At 33.7% G+C, this 11,845-nt stretch overlaps 1 protein-coding gene across 1 annotated transcript; it reads right to left on the bottom strand.

The window, feature by feature from the left end:
* Nucleotides 1–5,501: 5,501 nt before the first annotated feature.
* LOC102603174 (basic leucine zipper 34-like) lies at nt 5,502–8,045 on the bottom strand. Its single transcript, XM_006349977.2, has 5 exons — nt 7,052–8,045; nt 6,870–6,960; nt 6,606–6,732; nt 5,918–6,069; nt 5,502–5,810 (listed from the first exon to the last, which is right to left on the bottom strand). The coding sequence occupies exons 1-4, from the start codon at nt 7,597–7,599 to the stop codon at nt 5,918–5,920; spliced, it is 918 nt and encodes a 305-aa protein (XP_006350039.1). The 5' UTR covers nt 7,600–8,045; the 3' UTR covers nt 5,502–5,810.
* Nucleotides 8,046–11,845: the final 3,800 nt, after the last annotated feature.

Raw genomic sequence — 11,845 nt, 5'->3', positions numbered from 1 at the left:
GAGACATATCTCATGTTTTGTATATTCCTGATTTTAACTACAACTTGTTATTAGTTTCTAAACTGACTAGAGAACTACAATGTTGTATGGTGTTTTATCCTGATCATTGCCTACTGCAGGACCTTCACACTGGGGAGGTGAAGGGGATTGGTAGTCTGGAGAATGGTTTATACTATTGACCACACAATGATTCTTCCATTATTGCTCATTCAACGGCTTTAAGTGTGGTGGATACTGTTGATCTGTGGCATAGAAGACTAGGTCATATTCCTCACAAGGTTCTTCAGCAAATGCATATACCACATGTATCAATTACTTCCAAATTACCTTCTTGTCCTGTTTGTCCATTGGCAAAACAAACTAGGTTGCCTTTTCCTCAAAGTACCAGTAGATCTAATAAAGTGTTTGAGCTGATTCATGGTGATGTTTGGGGTCCATACAGAACCCCCACTTATGATGGCAATAGATATTTTCTTACTTTAGTAGATGATTGTAGTAGGATGGTGTGGATATTTCTTCTCAAGCAGAAAAGTGATGTGTTCTTTGTACTGAAGGATTTTCTGACTCTAATAAACAGGCAGTTTGATGGCTTTATCAGAATTTTCAGAAGTGATAATGGTTCTGAATTCTTTAACTTTCGTTGTCATGAATTGTTCAGATCTGCAGGCATTATTCATCAAAGCTCTTGTGCCTATACCCCTCAACAGAATGGGGTTGTAGAGAGGAGACATAGGCAGATTCTAGAGGTTTCTCGAGCCATTAGGTTCCAAGCAAATTTACCTATCAGATTCTGGGGTCTATGTGTACAGAATGCTTTTTACTTAATCAATAGAATGCCATCTACTGCTCTTGCAGGGAAATCTCCATTTGCTGCATTTTTTGGCAGGGAACCCTATTTGAAACATCTCAGGGTTGTTGGCTGCTTGTGCTATGCTATTAATCATAGTACCAATGGTGACAAGTTTGATCATAGGTCTATTAGATCAGTGTTTGTGGGATATTCTACTACACAAAAGGGGTATAGACTATATAATTTGTCCACCAAGTCCTTTTTTGTTAGCCGGGATGTCATTTTTAGAGAGGATGAATATCCTTTCAAGTCTACTCTGACTGAGATTCCTGAACCCTGTCTAAATAATCCTCCTGACATGTTTGTTTATGATGATCAGAATACTTCTATTTTATTACCAGATATTCCTGCTGCACCACTTGACTTGCCTCCTATACCCACTGTTCAGCCTCATGTACCCTCTGTTCAACCTCCATTTTCCTTCCCTTTTGAGGATTTTATTCCTTCTACCAATGAGCCAAGTCTTAGAAGGTCGGGTAGATCCTCTAAACAACCTGGTTGGCTCCATGGTTTTGTCCATACTGTTGCTAGTTTTCTTTCACATCCTGTCCCATGTTCTACTGCTCATCCTCTGTCCACTTATATGTCTTATACATCCATATCCCCTGCTTATTTTCAGTCCTTGTGCAATTTCTCTGCTATACGGGAACCTACTTCTTATGAAGAGGCCATGCAAAACCCACAGTGGATTCAAGCCATGGATCAAGAACTGCAGGCCCTCCATGATAATTACACTTGGGATTTGGTTACACTGCCTCCTGGCAAGAAGGCTATAGGGTGTAAGTGGGTCTATAAAGTCAAGTTTAATGCTCAAGGAGAGGTTGAGAGGTATAAAGCTCGACTGGTAGCTAAGGGTTACACTCAGCAAGAGGGCTTGGATTACCAGGAAACATTTTCTCCAGTTGTCAAGATGGTTACTGTGAGGGTGGTTCTTTCTTTGGTTGCTATGCATGGGTGGAGTTTACATCAGATGGATGTGTTTAATGCATTTCTGCAAGGTGATTTAGTGGAGGATGTGTATATGGTTCCTCCACCTGGTCTACTTAGCAAGGGGGAGTCTCCTTCAGTTTGTAAGCTCAGGAAGTCCCTTTATGGCTTAAAACAAGCATCTCGTCAATGGAACTTGAAGCTATGTAAAGCCCTTCTGAGTTCAGGCTTTCTGCAAAGTCATCATGACTACTCCTTGTTCAGCAAATGTTCTGGTTCTGATTTAGTTCTCATCCTCGTTTATGTGGATGATCTTTTGATCACTGGTTCCTGTTCTCAGTTAATTCTTGATACCAAGCTGATGCTTCAGACTCATTTCAAGATCAAGGACTTGGGGGAGATGAGATACTTCCTTGGTCTTGAAATTGCCAGGAACAAGGAGGGTATCATGGTAAGTCAAAGAAAGTTTGCCTTAGATCTTATCTCAGATTTTGGTCTTGCAGGAACCAAACCAGTTAGTACTCCTTTGGAGGTTAATCAAAGGTTCACTAGTCAGGAGTTTGACATGCATTTGGAACCTCAGGAAGCACATGAAGATATGATACTCAGTGATCCCTCAGGCTATCAGAAACTGGTTGGTAAGTTACTTTACCTCACCATGACAAGGCCGGATACTAGCTATGCAGTACCGAATCTTTGCCAATTTATGCACAAACCAAAGAAATCTCACATGGATGGTGCATTGAGGGTGGTCAGATATTTGAAGAATACACCAGGTTTGGGAATTATGTTATCATCCAAAGCCTCCAAGCAACTCTCAGTTTATTGTGATGCTGACTGGGCCACTTGTCCTATGACAAGAAAGTCTGTGAGTGGTTTTGTAGTAAAGATTGGAGACTCTTTGATTTCATGGAAGTCGAAGAAATAAAACACAAGTGTCAAGGAGTTCGGCTGAAGCAGAATATAGGAGCATGGCCAATGCAGTGGCAGAAATTGTATGGTTAATAGGTTTGTACAAAGAGTTGAAAGTGGAATTGGAATTGCCAGTAAGGCTATTTTGTGATAGTAAAGCAGCACTTCAAATTGCTGCTAATCCTATATACCATGAAAGGACGAAACATATAGAGATTGATTGTCATTTCATTCGAGAAAAGATACAGGAGGGCCTTATTCAAACAGATCATGTACCTTCAAAAATGCAACTGGCAGATGTATTGACAAAGAGTTTGGAAAGAACTCAACACGATTTTTTATTGTCCAAGCTTGGTGTATATAATCTGTTTGCACCATACAGCTTGAGGGGGAGTATTGAAGACACTACAATTAGTTAGCTAGTTAGTAATTAGCTAAATTAGTTAGTTAGTTGTAGATTAGCTGACGTGGCAGAGTAGTTAGTTAATTGTACAAGTTAGTTATAACTAACTTGATCAGTGGTGTGAAGTAAAGAACATGTATATATATTATGTAGATCTATAACCGATTCATTCAATACAATACACAATTTTATTCTTTACTGTTGATCTTCTTCCTCTTAGACTCACAGAACCTCCATTGGAGGACTTAACATGTTTTGCTTGAGAAATGTTGGCTATTGTTAAAGCAATATAAAGGAGCTATAATATAAAGGAAAAAAATATGAACAAAATAATCAATGTGTTATATATGTATCATAATCTAAATTTCTCAAAAGTACACATTGTAGCAATTCTTTTGCATTGTTCAAGTGATGGATGTCAATTATGAATGATGTTATAATTGTTCAAATACCTATCCGACGAAGTTGACCTAGAAGGTTCCCATGATAACAGACAAAGGATTTTAAATTTGAGACTTTCAATTATGGAGGTTTCAAACCAAACCATCTGAGCTGCCCTGAACACTAACCCTTGTGAGAGCAGACAAAGGGTTTCGAACTTGAATTTCTATTATGGAGGTTTCAAATCAAACCATCTGAGTTACCCGAAGGAAAAAATTGAGATTCTTTTAAGGTACCATTTGTTTAATTTGATCTCCACTTTATACTCCAAAGTCCAATCAAACTCGTAGTTACTTCACTCCTTGTAAAAACAATGGACCAAATGAGACAACTTTAATATATGTATAACTAAGTCCATCAATTGGTAGTTTTCTTTTCTACAAGTCATTAGTTATAAACAACTAGCTAGCTAGTGTCAAAAAATATGTACAAGTTGTAACATTGTATATACTATTATAAACTCCAAAGCACTGATGCTAAATGAGCTATTTTGTAATCAACCCCATTTGCGAAATTATACTGAGTATGTTAGTGTCGATAAATCATGACAAGTTTGAACAGAACTCTTTTAAGCTTGATTTCTGTAAAAAATTCGATAATTATATTTGTTCAAAATCAACATACAAGTCGATTTGTGCAAAAGAGTTTACAAGTCGATAATTAAAATGCATTGTATAATTCAACTTGTGCAAAATCAACATACAAAATCAACTTGTATCCAATTCTTTGCAGTGTATAACTCAGACTGTTAGTTGTGGAATGAGTATTACATGCATACCTAGAAATTATTCAGATTTTTTTGGGTTTTTTCTTATTTGGCATTCGGTATTTGTATTAGAGTCCGTTAATATAAATTCACACCGTGCAATTAGATTCATTTCCAGAAAATACTCCTTTTCAAGAATTTCTTATAGCCATGACTCGAAACTGAGATTTCTATTTGGAGAAAAATGATCTCATTCACTGCATTATCATATCCATTGATCATACCAATTATTTTAGACTTGATACACATATATATTCACTATTTTCTTTTAAAGATCGTTTGTATAAGATATAAGAATAGTATATATGGTGTATAGTGAATATGTTTAGTTTATTGTATTAAATGAATAGTAGAATAGTAGTGAATAGGATTTAATAGAATAAAAATAGTACCCATATTGTTATTAATGTCACTATTTACTATGTATAAGGATAATATTAGATGGGATGTATAACTAATAATATAGATTGAAAATACTGTCAAGCAAGAAATTAAATAATATTAAACCCATTTTAATTCTATATTGCTATTTTTTCTAGTTACGTAGTACTATTTTGCATGCAACATATATTTAAGGACATTTACTCTTTTGTATCGACAAGAAATTAAACCCACTTTAATTCTATTGCTATTTTTCGTTTGTTTGGTAGAAAAATTACCTCATTCTAGGGTATTTTCTTGATGTATTACTATTTTTTATTTATGGAGGAGAGACGTCGAATTATTAATAAAATTTTCTACTCAAGTTAAAGCGTATAAGCTAGTGATGTTTTCGACTATTGGACTTTTGTCATTTAGGTTGCAATATTCAGGTTGCATCGCCTATCAATGCTTGTTGCATATTTATTAATTAGTGTTCAAAATTTTTATTAAGATATTCTCCTATTTGTTAACATTATACTATCTTTGTCCGTGACATTTTCGTTTTTCGAGAGTCAACCCGTTTAAGTTTGACTGGAAATTTGCGCATGAAATCTTCATTTTTTTTGCAATGAAATTTATATATTTGTAGACTACGTAAAAAGTACTATTAGTCGCAATAATTGATAATTCAAAATATTTAAAAGATCAATGAAAAACTTGCGGTCAAAGATATAGTTTTCTGAATCTCAAAATTTGAAAAGTGTCACATAAAATGAAACGAAGGGAGTAATTATTTTGACATATATATACTGAAAAATAAACAAAAAAAAAATATCCTCCATGGAATCATCACTTCATTTTTTGCAATTCTCTCTTGACAATTAGTGAAAATCAATTACAATTTCCTTCTTTCATACATCCCAATAAAAATTTCCACTATTACCCTTTCAATAAAACAATATTTCTTGTATGTGGTTGAAGGAATTAAAATGAATTAAACATTAAAAAAAAACCATTGACTAAATAGTAAAATAAGATTTTTATGGTCCCAGAAAATATGAGAGATCAATTCAGTGATCTTATCTTGTCAGATAAAGGAGATTTTCCCACATGAATTTTGCTAAATGCCATCAGATAGTCTAGCTTTCCTGCACATTAAACAGCTAATTTAAGATTATCAAATTCAAAAGTGTTTTTTTTTTTAAACGATGTGTCAAGTTGAAACAGGATAAATAAATTAAAACGAAGGAAGTACCTAATTGACACTAAGTTGTACTTTGATCTCAGGAGGAGTATTAGTTGAATCAGCAAGTGGTGTAGTGTTGTTGTCCATTTGCTGCTTCATGTTCTGTTGGTAATAAATTTGCCTCAACCTCTCTATTTCCATTTTCAATGCTTCTTGATGAGCTATATACATGCATATAATAGTGAACATCAATTTAGATTGGGGTGCACGTGCACTCGTTAACTTCGGGAAAAATTATATATATATATATATATGCATATAGTAAAGAGTGCATCTTCAGAAGGCATATAATTGCATTTGGTCCGCTGTTAGAATACAAGAATTAAGGGATTCCACCCTTTTTGTAATGTATGGGGAGATCTCGGACTCGTTTGACTATATGATTTTTTCTTTAAAATGAGAAAAATGACATTTTTAATGGATATAGAATCCTGACTCGTAGTTTAATCTCTTTACATGCATATTGAATCGGGATTCGTAGTTTAATTATTGATGCATATCAGAGACAATGGCGGCACCACATATATCGCAGATGATCAATTAAACATCTTTCATCAAAATTATATTTTATATATATAGATTGAAAATTATAAATTTCTGACATCCGCACTAATCGGACAAACTAAAAATAACCAGCTAATAGACACAAATATGAAATATTATGATTATGAGGTTTAAAAAAAATAAAAAAACTTACCATCTTTAAACAATTTATCTTGGGCTAGAGCTGCAATTTTTTGCCTGAGGGCACTATTGTCAACATTTAGCAATAAACGTTGATGGTCCAAAAATGCAACTCTTGGTGATAGAACAGAAACTTCAGCCTTCAATAAATCAAACAAGAAAATAAGAGAGGTACACATAATATTTTATTCGAATTTAAAATATTTCTAAAAAAAAATAATAAATTAATATTAAGAGAAATTTAAGATAAAATTATTTGATAAATAATTTCACATACTTGAAGAGTGCTAACACTACGTTCGAGCTCCGATACGTACTGCAGTTTCCTCACCCTCGACCTTTGCGCCGATTGTCTATTTGCCAATATCCTGTCATAATTATCAATCATTCAGTCTTTTCATATTTTTTAAACTTCGTATTCAGTCATAATCACGATTCCATCAAGTATATAATTAGTACCTTTTAATTCTCTTGGGATCAACAACTCTTTCAGAAGAATATTCAATATTATTAGTACTTGCATTTTGATTAGCTATGGCTAATTCCTCATTAGTCTTGCATGAGCTTTCAACTTCCTCATTTTGATCACTCTTAAGCTGCATCATCATCTGATCAGGGCCGCTCATCTTTTTATCTTCATTAACGTTGATGTAATCGGACGGCGATGACGGGTTGGAACACGACATGTCGTGGACGTCGTCGTTAAACATGGACATGATCTGTTGTTCGTCTTCGAATCTCTCGAATTCCTCGTGACCGTTAGTGGTCCCACCGGATCCCGGGGTAGTACTGGATAGCCTCCGGCATTCTTCAACCATGGGCGACTCCAAAAAAGCAATGGAGTCGCTCATGGATCTCCGGTGGGACCCACGCCTCGACGACATGTCGAGGAATTCGTCCGCCCATAAACTATGAGCGGACGGAGCTAAGTTTTCCATTTTTTGATGAAGCGAAAAATCAGGCCAATTTTGTGTCATGTTAGGCGCTCTTGGTGGTAAGTGTGCCATTTTTCTGACTTTTTTGGTCAAAATCGATGGAATTTCAAGAAAATTACAATTTACTTTACACCAATAAATAAAGAAATAGTCATTCAGACATACCTCTAAGTTATTGATTGAAATGGAATTAGATATATCAAGTTCAGTTACTTGCCTGAACGAAGGAAGGAAGGACTATTTGATTCGATTAGAGAAACTCAAAAGCTAAATGTAAGGGTGTTTTTACAAAGTGATGAAGTGAAGAAAAGATAAAGAATTTAGAGGAGAACATACACATGACATTGTCTTATGAGCTATCAATGTCTATAAGTTTGAATATTTGTCTCATTAATAAGCAAAGAAAATTTAAATTTGTCTACAATATGATAAATTGACAAATTAAAGAGGGGGGTATTAAGAAGGTATCACATGGGGAGATTGTTAGGACAGCTATCAAACAGCTGGTAGGAAGTTTGGAGTCTTAACTGTATTACTAGAAAGTAGCAAATAGTTTAATAATATAGAGGACTTACACCACATGTACCCTTGTGCTCATCACTCATCATCTAAAGCATTTTTGTAGTTGACATAAATTATTGTCCAGTGTTTGATTAGATATGAAATTTAAGAAATGTAAATTGTTTTTTATATATATTATATGTATTTGAAATTTATAATGATTTAATATAAAGTCGTTTTGTTAAATTTGTCAAGATATTTAAGTTAGATATTCAAACTCAGTTATGTTCAATTGAATACCTTAATTCTGATGAGATGCTCAAAAGCTTGACGAAGAAGCAAAAAAGTTGGAGGTATGGCTGAGTGGCTTAAGGCATTGGTTTGCTAAATCGACATACAAGAAGATTGTATCATGGGTTCGAATCCCATTTCCTCCGGTACGGAAATGAAACGGGCGGGCGAAATTACGTGAGAGAAAGAACCTCTTGGTGGAGTCCAGTCCCCCGGAGGACAGAATAGCACTTCTTAGTGACTAGGAGCGGAGAGCCCGTTGCACCTTGTTTTTCTGGCCTATCTTCTTTCTATAAGCAAGCTCCCTCCGGCAGTCCCTGGACGGCTCTCGGTTCTTGAGCATGTTGGGGGATTAGGCGGCAGTTGAAAGAGCTGCTCGAAAGCTTGACGAAGAAGCGAAAAAAGCCTATCTATTCTATTTTCTTAGTTTAGTAAAGGGCTTTTCCCTTACTAGTCAAGTGGTAAGGTAGGACGCTCTAAAAAATTTCAATAAGACACTTTCGATTTTGAGAAAATAAATTGCGCGTGTTTTTATTCAGCTATTAAGTATTTAAGTTATATATCTATATAAGTGTGTTATCTCCTTTAGTTATGTGTGTCAAGTTCAAATAGAAAATGTTTGAGTTTTTACGACTATTGAAAGTGAATGTGTATGATTAAATGAAATATAATTGTGGAAATGTATTTTTACCCTGTTTTATAGCAGATTTTTATCATATAAAAGATAGGTATTCTATTTTCTTTTTGTACAAGAACTTGTTAAGGAGTTAAGGGTATTTAGTCCTACTCCTAATGTAAATATTTTTGGTATAAATATAAGGGACAAATCACCAAATCGGTGAAGATGCATATAAAAAAAACATATGTAGTTAATTTAATTAATTGATAAATAAATGAGAATACACATAAAATGATTTTCAAATTTTGAACTAGAATTATCTAATTTGAACACTTTAATAGAAATTGAGATATTCAATTGAAACATACAGTTTAATTTTGATAAATTTAAGAGATTGATTATATATTAACCAATACGTCTTAATTAATGATTGTAGGGTCATCGACTCTTGATAACCTAAACAAAAATGTATGTACATATGAATATAATTTTTCTAACGGATTAAAAAGAAAAGAGTATCGATAAAGAAATTAGAAGAGAGGAAGAACCAATTATGTCACCCTAGTTAACATGCATAATTATGATTAAGAGGAATTGAGAAAGAACATTCCTCTACATACTCTTTTTTCAAGCATAGCTGTCATGCACGTGCTATTGAGCACCGCTTGATCAATGAAAAATTAGATGTCATTACATGCTATCATGATTCTGAATTTTAGAACGACGATCTCAAGTGCTAACACAGATAAATACATTAGTTATGAATTCGCTCAAATGCAAAAGCCTTAATGATCAGATTCGATCCTATATATGTATTAAAAATTCATTAGATAATATAACAATAAATTTCAATGGAAAATTTTAGAACGGCTCGATTTAATCGAACTCATAACTTATAATGTGGTTCCTCTTATATCCGTTTGTCCATTCATATCTTAGATAGCTGGCTCGAGATACTAATATTCTTCGCTTATAAATATACAGATAGGAGTGAGTCCATTTAACTCGCATCAATAAAAGGGATTTTATTTAATTTTAAGAAAAGATAGTTTGAATCCGATCTAATATACAGAGTTTTTTCTTTAGTTAAGTATTATAAGATTAAAATCCTTAATTATGAGTAAGATAAATCGAATTTCAACTAGAATAATTTATACATGCAAGAAGGAATAATTAATTTATCACTTAACGTGAGTATCTACTCTCTATGTTCGATATGTTTGGGAACATTAATTTTTTATTATTATTTTTAAAATGATATAAAAATATAAGCAAAGTAATGGAATATTAATGTGGAAGATGAGCTGTGGAATGTGGAAGAAGATATTATGTCTTGCCATGTGAATGTTTTATGCATTTTTTCTCACTTTGTCTCTAAACTAACTTCACATGTAGGCCAATATGTTTCTAATTCATTTCTTTATTTGTACCTTCCTCCCATATTCCCAATTAAAAACTAGTTGTCTTTTTTTATATACTTTTTTAATAATAAGAGGCACTAGTCATGAATCATGATAGTTAACAAGAGATTTATTAGTTTTCTTTTTAAGTGATTAACCTAATAGTTTATGAGTTTGAGTTTTTTTTTTTTTACGTATGGAATAAATTTCTTATTGAATCAAAATTATTGACTTCTGGAAAACTCGCTTCATGTTGTTAGATCTGTCGCCATTAATTGACCTTTAAGCAATGTACGCTAAAACACAAAGGGTAATATCTCATCCATATTGAATGTTTACATTAAGCCAATACATTATACACGTATGTAATTATCATATGTTTGAATATAATTTTCTTATTTAACCATAATTTTTAACATATATTTTTTACTTCAATATTAAGTCACTTATTCGTAATAAATTATATTGATTTGATGTAAATAATCATTGTGATCACTTTAGGAATAATAACGAATGTGATAAGGGATCCAGATATTGGTGAAATATATTTCATTACACATTTTATGTAAGATCAACATATTGCTACAATTTTACTAGTTTTTAAAAAAAAAGGTTACAAATTAAAGGAAGGACAATGCTAAATATAAAATGGCTATATCCTTAATTGAAATATTTGTGCCTTGATCTCACTGTCAACCCAAAGAAATTCATTTCCTAATTAATCTCTGATGTTATTTTTGCTTAGACGTGATAAAATTAGTTCGTAAAAATATTTTTTATCTGATTTAATCTAGTAATCTGCTCATTTATTATTTTAGGTGTCTGTCCATCTTAGTTTGATCATTTAATCTTATTGTTCAAGCCATCTAAAAGTTGAACTTCTTTGGACTATAATATATAATTATAGAATGTATGCTCCAGGAGGCAATACTTCAATCGATTATGGAAAAAAAAAAATGCAAACGCAAAATATGAGGGACAAAAATTAAAGACTATCCTATTTTATGATAATTTCGTGCAATATTTTGTACAAAATTGAAAAAAACTTTCTAATCAAACATACTTCACTATCATATATACTATTACTACATATACTTATAAAATATTATGTATCTTACCATTAATTAAGAGTTTTCTACGTATCTTACACTTAAATACATGTATTTTTTCTATCAAATACACAAAAATAGGAGAGAGGCGAGCAAGAATGGGGAGGGAGGTGAGCAAGATGCGTATGTACCCCAGGTACAATATGCGAATCACACTGAATACACACTAGTATGACTGGCAACGGAACCGGGAGGTACCGGTACCGGTTCCGGTCCGTTCCGGTCCGTTACCGGTTCCGTCTCGGTTCCGGATAGTACCGTTTTAGATCCGGAATTGTTCCGGTCCGGGAGGGGTAACGGGACGGAAACCGGGATTTCCCGGTCCGTCCCGGTCCGGTTAGTCCCGGTTCCGTCCCGGTCCGGTCCGGTTCCGGTCCGGTTCGTTTTTTTTTTTTTTG

Source organism: Solanum tuberosum, unplaced genomic scaffold (genome assembly GCF_000226075.1).
Source record: "Solanum tuberosum cultivar DM 1-3 516 R44 unplaced genomic scaffold, SolTub_3.0 scf00116, whole genome shotgun sequence".
NCBI lineage: Eukaryota > Viridiplantae > Streptophyta > Magnoliopsida > Solanales > Solanaceae > Solanum > Solanum tuberosum.
This window is presented reverse-complemented; position numbering and strand designations above follow the sequence as displayed.

Excerpts from the sequence above, each read along its gene's own strand:
- LOC102603174 (XM_006349977.2), bottom strand. The coding sequence starts at position 7,599 with ATGGCACACTTACCACCAAGAGCGCCTAACATGACACAAAATTGGCCT. Across the intron at positions 6,961-7,051 it reads GATCCCAAGAGAATTAAAAG|GATATTGGCAAATAGACAAT; the intron begins GTACTAATTATA and ends TAATTATGACAG. Across the intron at positions 6,733-6,869 it reads GTAGTGTTAGCACTCTTCAA|GCTGAAGTTTCTGTTCTATC; the intron begins GTATGTGAAATT and ends GATTTATTGAAG.